Source organism: Telopea speciosissima, chromosome 11, assembly GCF_018873765.1.
Source record: "Telopea speciosissima isolate NSW1024214 ecotype Mountain lineage chromosome 11, Tspe_v1, whole genome shotgun sequence".
Lineage (NCBI taxonomy): Eukaryota > Viridiplantae > Streptophyta > Magnoliopsida > Proteales > Proteaceae > Telopea > Telopea speciosissima.
In genome coordinates this window covers 38,346,361-38,361,825 of record NC_057926.1, presented here as the reverse complement: position 1 = coordinate 38,361,825, position 15,465 = coordinate 38,346,361, and the positions used below count along the sequence as shown (strand labels likewise).

Below are 15,465 nucleotides of genomic sequence, written 5' to 3'. Positions count from 1 at the left end.
GAATGCAAGTATTGTAGCAAACCAAGATGAGATGGAGGGTGTGCCAACACTTAATGGCAATGGAATTGAGAGGATTGCAAGTGCATATTTTGTTTACCACCAAAAGCAAACCAAGTGTTCCAACACTTGAGAGAGTGATCAATGAAATCTGAAACAGGAGTTTAGCGCTTGTGGAGGGGACGAAATGGAGCTGAAGGTCGTGGGAGTCCAAGAATACATGGGTCAGTCCATGGGTTGATTGTTAGCCCATGTCCTACCCTGATGAAAAGGCATCGAAGAAGAAAATCCCAACCATGCAGCATGGATTTCCAGCCCCAAGATAATTTGGATTTGTCTACAGCTTGAAGAAATGTGCTATTGGGGAAATACTTCATCTTCATCATGTGGTCACAAAGGGAATCATAATGCAGAGTAGTTCCATAGCCTTCTTTGCAGCTTAATATTCAAGCCTCCAGTTTTTTTTTACTCCACTTAATGGTCGGGATAAGTGTTTTTATCCCCATGGGACCAGAAAAACTTTTTATTGAGAGGGTCTAGATTGTGGTGGATTATGAAGGAAGATTGTAACAAGACATTAAATGTAGAGGCATTGCTAACATTGTTCATTGGATCAAGGTTTGTTTATCAACAAAGCGGAGAAACTTAGTTTTCCACCCTGAGAGCCTAGAATTAACTCTCAGAATGAGATCATTGTTGCGTCAAGAAATCGTCGAGCGGTCCTGCGAGTGCCGTCACCTACAAATGGACCAAGGGATCAACAGAGAGAACCGGTGTGGTTCCGGCCTAGGGCTCTCCGATGCTAAAGTTAGATCTCCTGAGCAAACAGATGAATAGTGATTATTCAATATGAGTTCAGATGTCCCGCAATGGGGTTGTGTACCTTGCCTTTTATAGTAGTATATGGCGGTGTGGAGAGTCCCAGTTTGATGGCGAGTGTGCCGTTGAGTGGATAGAGGTCCTGGGTAACGGGGCTCTATCCTGATTGACCATCTCCCTATGGGAGGAAGTGTCCTGGTGGAATCAAGATCCTTGGCGGATAGATACCCGCGTGTGGTGATAATGTCATTGGTGCTTGAATCCGTCTGGGTGACGTGACTTCTAAGCGGTGGCCTAGAGTCCTGGTGGTGACATGAGTCTATAGTGACACGATTGGGTCATAGACGAGTGGCCCCGATGTCCATGTACATCACGTCTGAGTCCACGATGCCGCGCCTGGGTGCAGGCCGCACCCGGGTGAGAGGCCGCGCCTGGGTGCAGGCCGCGCCCGGGTGAGAGGCCGCGCCTGGGTGCAGGCCGCACCTGGGTGAGAGGCCGCGCCTGGGTGCTGGCCGCTCCCGGGTGGGGCCCCCGGTTGGTTCTACTTGGTTCTGGAGCGGGTCGCTCGGTGTCACGTGGCAGCCGTTGATTGGTCCAGTGAATCTTGGATGTATCAATCATGATAGTAGACTTGCAAAGCTTGCCATTAACAAATGGAATGCCCAAATAAGAGTCCAAACAATTAGTAGTATGAATCTGAAATCTATAATGTCATCTCCGCAAATGACATATGGCAAATTGGTTCACTATTGCAAGAGATTTAAACCCATAGAGTCATTTCTGATATAGAGCCTGATTGAGATGGGATGAAATAGCCTCTGCATATAGAATGAAGAGATAGGACAAAAGAAAGTCCCCTTGACGGATACCTTTAGATGGGCGAAAGAACTCCAATAGAAAACCATTGAGAAGAACAAAGAAGCTTGTAGATTCGACATAAAACATAACCAGATTCACCCAACCAGAGGAGGATATGTCGAAGGAAATTCCACTCCAAACCGTCACAGGCCTTGCTCATATCGATCTTGCTGGACATATGACTGAAGAAAATTTCTTTTGTTTTTGATGGAGTGAATAATTCCATGCCCAATAAAATTGTAGTCCTGAATGTGCAGGCCCCTAATGAATCCATTTTGGTTAAAAGAAACAATATGATGTAAGATGGGGCGGAGACAGTTAACTAAAATGCGGGAAATGATTTTATATGTGAAATTACAGACTTGTGAGCTTGTATATAGTGAAGGATGAAGGGAAATCAAACTTGGGTATGAAAGGTATGTTTTGTTCAACTTCCGAGAGAAGCAACCAGGGACAAAAAGGATTGAATCATAGATATCATATTATCACCAATAGTGTCCCAACCTTATGGTAGAAGATGCCTGAGAAGCCCGGACAAGAGCTCGACAACTAGGCTAAGAGAATACTGTTCTGCGGATTTCTTCAGCTGAAACTGAAAATAATAATCTGGGATTTTCCACAGAAAAAAATGCTTTCTTGTAAGGTCAAAGTGCCTATCATCAACAGTGAGGATAGTAGAAGAATAATGCATGTATACCCATACCTCCCCCCCCCCCCCCCCCAAATGAAAGCCCTTGCAATGGCTGGCCTTTCAGTGAGTTGAAGTCCATCGTATGACAGTGAGGAGATGTGATTATGACCTTGTCCTTTTAGGTCGTATTCACATCCCAACAACACTTTTATTCCAAGTAGAGAGAGAGTGCTTAAGAAAGTGGAGCTTTGAAGAGAGGATAAATGAATGAGAACCATGAAAAGGTTGCTCCCATGAATGCTCAGCAGTTGACTTGAAAGAAGGCTCCAAAACCCAGAATGACTCGAATCTAAATGGAAAGCTTAAGCTTTCAGGTTGCCCTTCAGAGTAGTAATAATGTTTTATTCTCTGAGAATGCAATAGTAATATGCTGAATGAACACCTTGGGATTCTTCTCGAACCAATCTGCGAAGGCAAGTGCCCTATCAAGCCTCCCTCAATGCGTTGAGCACCCTGTCTTCAAGTGTCCCAAGTGAAGGTGGGACCTTGAAAAGGAATGTCAATGAGGGCAGCATCACTAAAGAGAGTAGTGAAGAAATGAGAGCACGGACTCCTTTCTTTTCGGTCAGATTCAAATAAGAATTTCAGTCGTCTTGTGGCAGCCATTGTTGATGAACAAAAGAGATTAATTGAGAGAGAGAGAGAGAGAGAGAGTACCACTGTTCCTATCTGCTGGAAGGGTATGGACTCACATGGACCAGAGATAGAAAAGAAGACGTATTTGCTGCAGTGGATGGTAGAATGATCTTTGTATGTATACACCAACAAGAAGGTCAGATAACATTGGCTTGGATGGAGCTTTTTCCAAAAAAGGAGAAGACCACTTGCCGAGTTGTTAGCTGGAATGCAAAAATAAGAGTAAAAAAAGAGTCTTGAAACTTGTTCTGTCCATCTTCTCTATCTCGAGTTACTTCCTTTAGTCTTAAAGGAATCGCTGTTGGGCTTCTCAGTCCTACCCAAACCCTGGTTCCATCATTAAGAACATCCAACGATGGATTGTTGAGCTAAAGCTTTTCAATGCACCCATGAACGACCTTACTCCGCACCCTAACCCTTCTCAGGCTACTCCTACAATCAATGATATCCTTAACCTTACCTCCCCTGATTCATTGACTATAATTTGCAATGGTAGTTATCAAAAAGAAACAGGGAATGCAAAATGGGCAGCAATCATATTTCTCAACAAACAGTTTTTATGTGCTTGCTCTGGTTTTGGTCATGCAGGCTCAGCTCAGGAAACAGAAGCAAAAGGACTACAATTCGGTCTTCAGCAGATAGGAGCAAAACACGGCACCATACTCGACATCTGGACTGACTGTATGTATTTGATCCAATGGCTCACTCAAAACACACTGCAATGGCCGGGAGAGATCTTTAAATTTTGTGGGACATAAAAAACCTTTTGATTTATTTTCCTAATTTCTGTATATCTAAACAACATAGATGTTTTATTCAGCTTGCTAATGATTTGGCCATCAAAGCCAAATCAACTAAGAAAACTATGTATTTGTCTGACATTTCTCTCCTTTAATTAATATTATTGTCTCTGTTTATCAAAAAAAAAAAGAGTAAAAAAAGAGTCTACTACAAAGTACAAAGAGAGGTAATTCAGAGGATGTGGTTTCAGACAGAAAAAACATATCAGGCTGATGGGTTTACAGAAACGAACGGATCTCCCTTTTTGCCGACAATTGAGAGAGAAGATCTTCATGGCTGCTCCTGTATTTGCATCCTGCCAACCACCACAGCCTCAGATAGTTTCACAAGATTTCAACATCTTGGTCTCTTGAAGAGGGTCCAGCAAACCCTGTTAGAAACTCTCCTTTTGTAGATATGCAAAGAGGGGGAGCCATGATCAGCCACTGCTTTGCCATGCTTTTTCAGAGTGAGAGAGCGGTATGGAAACTCTGATCCATCTGTCCAACCCTCTCTCCTAAAACTTGACATGGGAGAAGGGGACCTTTGGGTCCACCTGAAAAATCCACAATAAATTTCAGCCTTTTGAGTGACAAATATTTCTTCTAGTCTAGAAAAACTCTCTAAACCCTTCGTACTAGACGACACAAGACAATGGACAGGAGGAATAGGCAAACCAGGAAAAAAGCCAAATTCCCAAAGAAAATACAACAGCAAAGCGATCTGCTACAAAAAAATATTCCCAAGGAATTGTTCTTCCTCATGAGATGCTCTACCCTAGTGTTCATCAGTCAATTTTTTTGTTTCAAATATGCAAGACCAAAGTTATCAGACCAAGAGGAAAGATTTCAATAATGCCAAAAGAAAAATAGAGTGGCTCAAATGAGTATCAGGACTTTTTGATACAGCACAAAGTCTCCTCCAAATCTATCCACCCAGAGGGCCTACCAGCATAGGATTACATTACACTATCTAGAAGAACACAGAACTTAGCATTTAGGGGGAGGAAAGGTACATCTTATATTTACAACAAAACTAGCCAGGGCCTCTCCATCAAAAGAAAAAAAAATAGCAAGGCCTCTCACATCATCCCTCAGGCAACCAATAGAATCACAATCAACACCTGTGCCATACAAAAGAGGATGCCCCAACATGAACAAAAATGTTGAAAGCTCAATCAACTCCAATAAACACCAGTTAAATCCAGAAGAAACCATATGTTAGTACATGTAAATCTCCGACATGAAAATACTATGTATTCTATGACCAAAGAGGAAATAGTATCCCATACCAACACGAATACCATCCATTCTGTGACCCAAAATATGACTATCATATCATCCCAAATTATGCAGATGCCACCCCAAGATTCGATAACTGAAAGAAAAGGTAATCTCTTTTTCTGGCTCTCCTTGCTAGTAATTCCACAAATGCATTCTTCTCTACTTCTTGGAACAACGAACTATCAGGCTCAAACCACCAATTCAACTCTTCATTGCATCACCCAACCTTCTTCACGGGGGTGGGGCTAGTACTAGGATAGCCCCCCCCCCCCCTCCAAATTATTAGTATTATTATTATTATTATTATCCACCATCCACCCTCCCCCCACCCCCAAAAAAAAAAAAAAAAAAAAAAAAAAAAACTAAAGGGTTGAATCAGAATTAAAAGATAAGGTCAAACTTGAAACTAAAGGATAGGAGTTGAATTAGAAACAAAGCGGGGGTAATTTTGGAAAGCAGGCAGCGAGGCACCAAAGAACAGTAGAGCTTCATCAATGTTACTTTCTGGCGAAGCAGTGTGGTATTGATCTTATATCCATGTTGATATGGAAAAGCCTCTCATTGATCAAGGTCCTTTCGATTGAATTTTTCACAAGTTGTCTGATTACGCATGGAAGAAGCAGTTCGAGGGTGCCCATTCGTAAACCCTAACGTCTTCATAATTGATACTCAGGAGGCCATCGCAAGTAAATTCCTGCAGAACAATCGGTGGTTTCAGTTTGCTCAACCCATCACGGTTGAACACGAGTAACATCTTGTGCGACTTGGCACTAGCATCAGCCACAAGTGGCTTCGCAATCACCGGAAATCTCAGCCCCCTCTAGTGAGGCCAGATCAAACAATGCCCCTGAATTGTAGAACACAATCTGCTTAGGTGTCCCGAACGTCCCCATTCTCCTTAGGGATATATCCAATTCGGAAACCACCTGGAACTAAACTTATCAACAATGTCTTCTACTTCTTCACGGTTTCTCTGTCACATATGGAAAACCAGGACAAACTAGTTTTGGCATGTACTAGAGAAGAGATATGTTTCAAGTAAATATATGGACATAGTTAAGATATGTAGAATGGTGTGGTGACTACTGACTAGTGTAAGAACGATGGGGTCAAGATAATTAATTCTTACTTACAATTGAGTTACATTAAGGATCAGGTTTAAGCCCTTATTGTTTGCGCTAATCATAGATGATCTGTCCAAAAACATTCAAGATCAGGTCCCTTGGTGTATGCTTTTTACTGATGACATTGTTTTGGTGGATGAGACAAAAGTAGGGATTAACATAAAGTTGGAACTATGGAGACCAACCTTGGAATCAAAAGCTTTTAAGATAAGTACAACGAAAACAAAATATATGGTGCATACGCTAGGACGGATAACGAGCTGGTGAAAATTGATGAGAGAGATCCCGTAAAGTGATTATTTTTAGTATTTGGGCTCAATCACAAATAAAGACGGAGAAATAGAGGATGATGTTATACAGAGAATTAAAATAAGATGGATCAAGGAGAGATGTGCGTCCGGAATATTGTGTGACCGACGTATTCCTTTAAAACTTAAAAGAAATTTTTATGTGACCGGCTTTGATGTATGCAGAATGTTGGGAAGTTAAGAAACATCATATAAAACTCGGCATAGCTGAAATGAGGATGTTGAGATGGATGTGTGGTAAAACTGAGAAAGATAATGTAAGGAATGATCAAATTAGAACCGATATGGGATTAATTCCAATACATAACAAGCTGCGAGAAAGTCGTTTGAGGTGGCATGGCCATGTACAACAAAGACCTTTAGATGCTCCAGTATGGAAGAGTGGTTTGATTCAGGTTAAAGGAGCTAAAAGAGCCAGGAGCAGACCTAAAATGACTCTGGGAGAAGTGGGGAGGAAAGACATTAGTAGCAGTACGGTTGGTGGTGGTGGTAGTGTAGTTTTTGTGTATATGAAAAACCAAAATACCAGCCCAAAGAGTTTATATCAGTTCAATAAAATTTAATTAAAACATGACTGGACAGTAATGTTAAGAGCAGACCTAGTTGCAGGCTATAGTTCTGACAACAGGGGAAAACTAATGGGGGCAGGGTCTGAATCGCCTTCAGGAGACGATCTATTCCCTGAAGTACCAGGTCGAACTGAGGTGTGTAAGGGTAACTCCAGTGAACTCAACCAGATCCTAAGGTACCAGCAGTACAAGAACCAGAAGAGACTAATAGCAACAATATCAGTTGAGGAAGAAGAACCAAGAAGAAGGGTGAACAGAAACAGGAACAGAAGAATGAAAGGAGAAGAATTAGTGGGAGGGGTCCTAAATCAAACCAGAGAGAAGGAGAGAGAGCAAAGAGTAACACCACACGGGCACAAACCTGTGAGGAGAAACTCCAACTTTAACTCAGTTTTTCATTCTCAATCTCTAATAATCCCTATCCATTACATGCATTGTGCATATAAATAAGAAAAGAAAAGACTCCTATACGTATTCTAAAATAGAGACCAGAGTAAACTAGGTAACTACCTCAAACCAAGAAACCAATCTCCTACGTTATCTACTTTCCACAAAATAAAGATTAAAAGATAATCTCAAATAAACAAATAAATCCCTAAATATCCTACTGGACCCATAACCCAATTTGGACCTGATTCATCTCCATCTGGGCTCCCGAACAGGTTTGTGACAGTCCAAGGAAGCGATCCTGCATCAAGTACTCTATATCAGGGTTGTAAATGCCCCAGAGACATATTTGATTATGGAAAACTTCTACTACTAATTGGCAATTTACATTTCAACAATGTGAATCCTACAAGAGCTAATCAATAGAAAACCAAAAGCAACATTTATCCTATTCAATCATACCTAACGAGTGATACATTTAAGAAAGCATTCTCATAGAAGTAGAGCAAGGTGAATCTAGTAAATGGAATGTTGAGTAACAAACAATTTCCACTAAAACCGATGATAAATGTTAAAAAGAGTTACTAGGCCAGCAATGCCATTCAGAACCATTATTGGACATCAAAGGAACATGTACAAAGAATGTTTTTTACATAAATTGAGATGAAAGACAGAAAAAAACTAGCACAAACAGAATTACAAATGCATTCAACAGGACCAATGTGCAAGAAAGATGAACAAACACAGAAATGCAATGGAAAGAAGCAGGGAAACTGGAGGTCTAAAGGGATAAGGTGAAAGTAAAAAAAAAATGATCCGGCATAAAGTGGTGAGAGAAGGCATGAGAGAACAATAGTTACAATAAGATTTAGAAAGTTCATTGATATGAATTTTTCAGAAAACATCCTCTATTTTAATTGTCTTGATTATAGTTCTTCTCCTCAATACTTAAGGTTTTCATTCTGCTTCTCTATATTTCTAATCTCATAATCCTGAAGTTTACTGTAATCAGAGCTTCTGTAATTTTGTCTCTCTTACATCTCTGATCCAGCTCTGTGATTCCTTCTTTTCGGACAAATGCTGTGATAAAGACATTTCAAAATGGTTTTTTTCAGTTTTTATCATTACATGCTATTTCATTTGGCATCATAGGAACAAGGTAATACATTATAATATTAAACCTAATCCAATGTGGATCATGAACAATATCCAGAAGTGGTTACAACTTACAAGACCTCAACATATCTCCTTACAACCCTATTGATAGTGAACCTGCTAGTTCTTATCAACTAGTCTTTTCTCCTTTATCTTGTCTTCAACATTTGCCTTTTTTAATTACCCTATTCTCGTGTGCGCAGGAACAACAAGATCCATTATAGATAGATCAGGATGGGTGTATTTCCTTTTGATGCATGGTCATATTAAATTCTTGTCTGCTGGTTTTTAGGGAACTAATAATTTTTAAAAAACAGAACATTTTGGCTTAATCCAGGGTCTAGCATACTGTTTCCAAGAAGGTGTTTTGTTCAAGGAAATTTGGTGCAGGGACAAACATCTTGTGGATATGATAAATAATCCGACAGCTGAGGTTAGGCCTTGGAGATTGCTCACCATGCTCCTTCAGGCTCAGAAGGATTCTGCTGGCATTACCATCACACCCACCTCGAATGACCATGTTTTGAACCTTCTATCTTGACAACTTATGTATCTATTCATATGAAACCTGAGACTTGCAGACAATATTGTACAAACTCTAGTTTCTGTTTGTTGATATATCTTTTCTTTTCCCATCAAAAAAACAAATTTGTCTCTCTTATTTTACATCATCTTCAATCCCCTTCAACCCAATAATCCACATCGACTAAATAACAATACACCTTAGAGAAGCCATGATTAGAATTTGCACCTACCCAAAAGTCCAAAATGCAACTAACTCCATTGAAATCATCTTCTATCTAAGCCATACCTTTCAAAACACCCTTCCCAGCAATTTCCCATTATCCAATAGCAGCATCAACCTTAGCTTTTCCCAAAAACTTCATAACCCCAGTATCTCCCTAGTTTCTCAGTTCATAAGCCAAGGACATCACTGCTACTAACGGCATGTTTGATATAATCCAGAACTGAATCAAAAAACCAACTTGATTTCTGCATATGTTTATCCTTAAATTATTTTCACCATTCTAGTAATATGAATATAGAATGCTTGAACCCTAAGACTGCCTGCTACATCATAAACACATGACAAATTAACCTACAACCAATCACAGCCCACAAACACCAGTATGAATCGTGGCCCCATAGTACATAAAGTCATATTATAGGATGTAAATTTTATCCTCTATTCTTTCATTAATATTAAAGCTCCATTACTCCCAAAAAAAAAGTCATAAAGACGAGGAAAGATAGAACTTCCTGGAAAATTGATACAAAATACTTGATACCACAACCCTGCAGAATAGGATTCACAAAAACACAAAAGAAAATTGATATCAATGTTGAACATTATCAATATCAAACAGAACATCACTCCCACTAACCTAAGAACTAGTAAAACACAATCCACTCACAGATAACTTTACATTGTTATTAATTATTAGGGATTGAGTTCCCTGACAGGCAGCGTAGCGTACGCTAGCTCCTCCCTGTGTCTATCTCTTTCCTCCCACGATAAGGGGCAGAAACGCCATTTCATAGGAGAGAGACACAGGGAGGCATAAATAAAACTTTGGCAACTAATACAAATAACAACATACCAAAGAAGCTTATATCTAGAATTCTAATAAGAATGATTCTCCTATCCTAAACCAACCCTACAAACTCAATATAGACTAGCAACCAACAAAACTTGCAAGACCATCCGGTAAACAACATGTCTCCATTAGAAAACTCTTCTAGCAACAGTCCTTATAAAGGAAGAGCACTCTTAGCATAAAAGCTACGTTGTAAACTTATAATTAAACTAATGAAACAATAACAAGAGTGAACTTAATCCACCTAAGCCCATATATTGTTACATGTTCTTCAGCACATTTGCAGTACTCTATAGTGCAAAGTGTTTACAATTAAACCAACGCAACAACTGCAAGAGTAAAGCTAATCCAGCAAACCCAAGTATTATTATGTCTCTATAAGCATGTTCACATGCGCTGTATCATGTCTATATGTATATGAGAGAGAGAGAGAGAGTACATTGGTAGATGTAATCATTTATAATATGGCAAAATCCATGCACCAAAGTTTCCAACATCAATTCATTGTAAACAATTATGTTGATGAATCAATAGCCTCAATTAACCAAAAAATAGGTGGAGCATAGGCAGCCATTATTTTTTAGGCTGCCATTCTATTTCTGTGCCAAAAGAAAAATAAGAAAAAGAATAACAAAAAGGGGGGAAAAAAGTATAAACTGTAATGGATAAAATGGAAAAATCATGCATTAAAGGTGCCAAAATTGGCTAGAACTTCTCCAAGCATGGAACTACAAACTTAAAAAGCACTTTTGAACTTCCTAAAACTTGAAGTATCTCAGAAATTCCTATCTCTGGCACAGAGCAGAACATACAAGATGAAAATACAACACCAACAAAGGTATTGCGAGGTTTAAATTTGAAGCTATCAACCTATTCCTTGCCATTGGACCTCCAGTTTGCTTCCATCCAGCCAAGTTCATAAGTGCCTTACACCACATGCATGTAAACTTCCTCAGAGTTAGAAGTCCCTCAGAATTGGACGGTGCTCCCCTTTTCATCCCTAGTTAGAGGAGGAACACTGATTGTCCCATCATCACCATCGTTGCAACAAGTATTACTTACAAGCTTTCTATCTTCCTTGTTGCAACCAAGCAGAGGATTTGGGGCGGGGGTCTCTTCCTCATCCAAGTCCCCTGATTGCTTCTGCTTCTGCTTCTGCTTCTTGCAATGCAGTTCATAAAAGAAATCCGTCAAAACGGTCTCATACGAGGGCATCTTGGCATATCCAGGGAAGTAATTAATGTCGATCACAAGGTAACGATTCTCATCTCTTGAATCCCTAATGACATCGAAATTGAAAAGATGCAAACCCATAGCCTGTCTCAACCCTCTGGCAATACCAGTAATGAAGCTCAGTGGTGGCATCTCAGCATCATCCAAATGCATGGTCTCATAATAGTTATCGTCATTCCTCTCCTGAGTGGTCAAATTCGATACCTGCGAGAATGACAAAGTTCCCTCGAAACTCCCCAATTTCTCCTCCGTGACATCTGGCAATGACTTCCTCTTCACGCATTTCACGTAGTCACCAACAACATAGACCTTAAAGATAACCCCACCATGGTTCACAAATTCTTGCAGAACGATCGGTGGTTTCAGTTTGCTCAATCCATCACGGTTGAATACGAGTGACATCTTGTGCGACTTAGCACTACCATCAGCCACGAGCGGCTTCGCAATCACCGGAAACCTCAGCCCTTCCAGTGATGCCGGATCCAACAATGCCTCAGAATTGTATATCACAATCTGCTTAGGTACCCCGAACGTTTCATCCTCCTTAGGGATATCCAATTCGGAAACCACCTCGAGCATAGAAATCCGATTATGAAGCCTTTCGATGGCTTCCGGAGGATCAATTATACAAACATTAGGGTTCTTAAACGAGTACTCCTGAAGCTGCTGCTTCCATGCGTCACCAGAAAACTTATGAAGAATACAATCAAAGGGGCCTTGATCAATTAGAGGCTTTTCCGTATCGACAGGGATGAGATTAATTCCGCGTTCCTTTGCAAGATTAACCAGAGATAGTTGAATGAAACTCTGACACTTCTTTGGCGCCAAAGCGTAGCCTACTGCGAACCCCGACATCCTTCTTTGGAATCCTCTATCTGCAATGCCCGAAATGTGAAAAATGCAAGAAAGTTCATACCAGAACTCAAGAAAAATTCGAGCAGACTCGAAATCTGGATGTCCAAGAATCAAAGAGGAAGCGAAATTAGGGTTTATATTTCGATTAGGAAATGGAAACACGAAAGAACGAAAAGGAAGGATTGGCTTTAGGGTTTTACTTTCCTTGTTAATCGAAAGGAAAACAAGAAAGAGAGACGGGAAAATGAAAACACGAGAGGGCGGAAAGGAAGGAAGGGATGAGTTTTATAGCTTCGAAGAGGGTTGTAACCCGAGTGCCGCTTATTAACCATGGGAAAGTGGAGATGAAAGCGTTGCCGTGAAGGAATTCATTCTCCAGATGTAATGGACGGCTGGGATGGGTTTGTAACAGATAAGCTGCTGTCAGCTGGCGTTGTACAGCACAAGTTGATACTACCGTTAGTTACACTGGATTCCCTTTTGACTTCTGGTCTCCGTCATGGGAGGAGAGGTTGAAGAGGGATAAGAGAATTGAAATTAGGGCATGTTCTACTGTTCTTGAGTAGCAAGCAATGCTCGCTTATGTTGGGTTGGCTCTCACTTGAAAAACAGCATTTCTTGATGTGATATGTCGACAAATGCATGTTGGACATGTGGCTCTTCGATGACCGTCCATATTTATAAGACAATTCACGTGTGATTCACGAGGAAATTGAAGTAGTTTTTTTTTTTTTTTTTGGGTAAAGAAAATTGAAATTGAAATAGTTCACATGGGCTTATATGATAGGCCACATATTTGGGAGAATGGGTTCAATTATAGGTTGGGGATATGGAGGCTTGTTTATGTTGGACCCATTATGGGCCCGTTTGGATGAGTGAGAGTGATATTTTGTTCTTCTGTTATATGAGAATGAACTGTGAATGGAATTTTGTTTGAAAAACCCGGTTCGATCTTCTATTCTGATGGAACTAATCAGACAAAAGAGCAAGTCAAGTGAAAAAATTAACATGTTCCCAATAAACATAACCTCTCTCTTCAACTTGGAGATGTCCTGCTTCAACCTATAGCAATGAACAAACTCTCTCTCTCTCTCTCTCTACTTCTTGCCTTCTCCCATATCTCTTACTGATGTTTGCATTTTGAACAGAAGTGTGTTGGGACCCTAGGTTGTAATCTCGGTTCGAATCAGCCAATATTGACTGAATCGAATCGGTAATGGCCGAGACTGATCCCAAGACTAATACAATACAGCTATACAAAAAAAAAAAAGAAGCTCTTTTATGAAAAATTAAGGGCAAATGCATCATATTTAACCCGATTCTAGGCGATATCTATTTAAGACAACCGATCCAATTTTAGACACCAGTCTGATCCTCATACCGAGATTACGAACCATGGTTGGAACATCGCTTGTGTTGGGACCAATAGAGTAAGTTGAGGTTGCATACAACGCTCGTTTGTAGACAGCGGTTTGTTCAGATTAGCAGAGGTAAGTCGAACTAGTACATTCTCTCTCTCTCTCTCTCTCTCTCTCTCTCTCTCTCTCTCTCTCTCTCTCTCTCTCTCTCTCTCTACAAGTGAAGCTGTAGGAGGTCACATCTCTCAAGCAATGCATGAATTTATATAAACCTTCAAAAGTCCTTTCTTGCATTTACCCCAAATAGTCTTGACAGATTCAAGTGATGGATTTCAAGGGTATTAAAGGTGTCGTATGGTGATGGAGCTTCTAAATATCTGGGATTACCAACTGACTTTGGTATTTCCAATAAAGTTTTATTTCAAGACGTGAATGAGAGATCTCTTAGCAAATTTCAAAGTTGGAAACAGAACTTCCAGTCCCATGATGGGAAGGACGTTTTGTTGAAAGCTGCAATCACTCCTATTTCTAACTTTGCGGGTCACACTTTAAATTAACAACTTCACTCCATGATTCAATTTGAAATGTGAGCTCGAATTTCTATTGGGGGGATTCTGACAAGGACTCCAAAATCCATTGGATTCTTGGGGGTTGGTTTAAAGACTCAAAAACTCTAAAATCAAGCATTATTAGTGAAGGTAGTTTGGCGGCTATGGTCATCACTTGATTCTCTATCGGGCACACTTGATAATGTCAATATATTTTCCACATTTAAATTTCCTTGATGCAAGAATGGTAACAAACCATCATAGGGCTAACAAAATTTATTAGAAAGAAGGAAAACTCTTCTCAAATGGTTACTTAGGTTGTTGGATTTTTAATTGTATTTAAAATTAGAGATTCAAAACACGCTTTTTATGGATGTGTTAGAGGGTTATGTCTTTCCTTATAGACACCTAAATAGCCAATGGGTGCCTATTGGAAGACTTGTCTGAATGGCTAACAAATAAGCCTTATGAGAAAAGACATATGTTTTAGAGCATTTCTTTTGGAGACATCCCTTAGTGGTGTCTCTTCTTCTCCTATATGAAGAGAGGAGGTGTCTTGCTCATTCTCTAATAGTTGTTTTGAAAAACATAATTAGAAGCAATTTTATATTATGTTTTCTTTCCCACCGTAGTCGGTCAGTGTTGATGAGTTAGTGAATATAGCCTTTGGACACCCTTTGTAATCATATTTGGAACTGCAACCTATGTGATTAGAGAGTTGTTTTATCTTGGGGGTATAGAGGCATGGTCAACCCGGATTGCAGAACTGGGACATCTAAAAACCTTAAGGAGAGCATCGTTTGATGCGACTCAACTCTACCATTTATTATTCGGATTACACAAGAGGACATGTATTGTTGACGCGGTGCGATACTATCTACCATACCAATTAGATAAGTTTTGTATTTACTATTTGTTTATTGTATTTCTAGTCTTATACTTGTTGCCCATGATATTTTACTCCTACATAGGTAGATAGGAAGTATAGAAAGTGTAAGCATTTGGTTAGATAATTGGGTTCCAACTCTTCCCAATTTCAAGATTCACGAGCTGAAACCCATTGAATGCCATTTAAATTCTATTGTGGATCTCATTGACCCCATCTTAAGACATTGGATGATTAACAATACTTTGGTTAGATATGAGGGAGGTCATTCTCAAGATAAATTTGAGTCCTTTTCAAATGGAAGACAAGTAGGTATGAGGCACAACGAATAATGGTATTTTTTTGTTAGGATTGCTTACCACTTGCTCAGACTGCTAACA

At 39.9% G+C, this 15,465-nt stretch overlaps 2 protein-coding genes and 1 long non-coding RNA gene across 4 annotated transcripts in view; 1 reads left to right on the top strand and 2 right to left on the bottom strand.

The window, feature by feature from the left end:
- Nucleotides 1-5,787: 5,787 nt before the first annotated feature.
- LOC122646514 lies at nt 5,788-9,758 on the bottom strand. The gene is made up of 2 exons (XR_006330635.1): nt 9,419-9,758; nt 5,788-6,035 (listed from the first exon to the last, which is right to left on the bottom strand). It is a non-coding gene; the product is annotated as an uncharacterized LOC122646514 (long non-coding RNA).
- A 1,109-nt stretch (nt 9,759-10,867) lies between these two features.
- On the bottom strand, nt 10,868-12,430 carry LOC122644612 (inositol-tetrakisphosphate 1-kinase 1-like). The gene has a single exon (XM_043837991.1). The coding sequence runs from the start codon at nt 12,291-12,293 to the stop codon at nt 11,175-11,177; it is 1,119 nt and encodes a 372-aa protein (XP_043693926.1). The 5' UTR covers nt 12,294-12,430; the 3' UTR covers nt 10,868-11,174.
- Nucleotides 12,431-12,582: 152 nt separating this feature from the next.
- LOC122646230 (calmodulin-interacting protein 111) overlaps nt 12,583-15,465 on the top strand; it is a 49,312-nt gene continuing 46,429 nt past the window's right edge. For both annotated transcript variants that reach the window (XM_043839732.1, XM_043839731.1), the window contains exon 1: nt 12,583-12,595. The gene's annotated coding sequence lies outside the window, so the exon portion shown is untranslated. The remainder of the gene's footprint in view (nt 12,596-15,465) is intronic.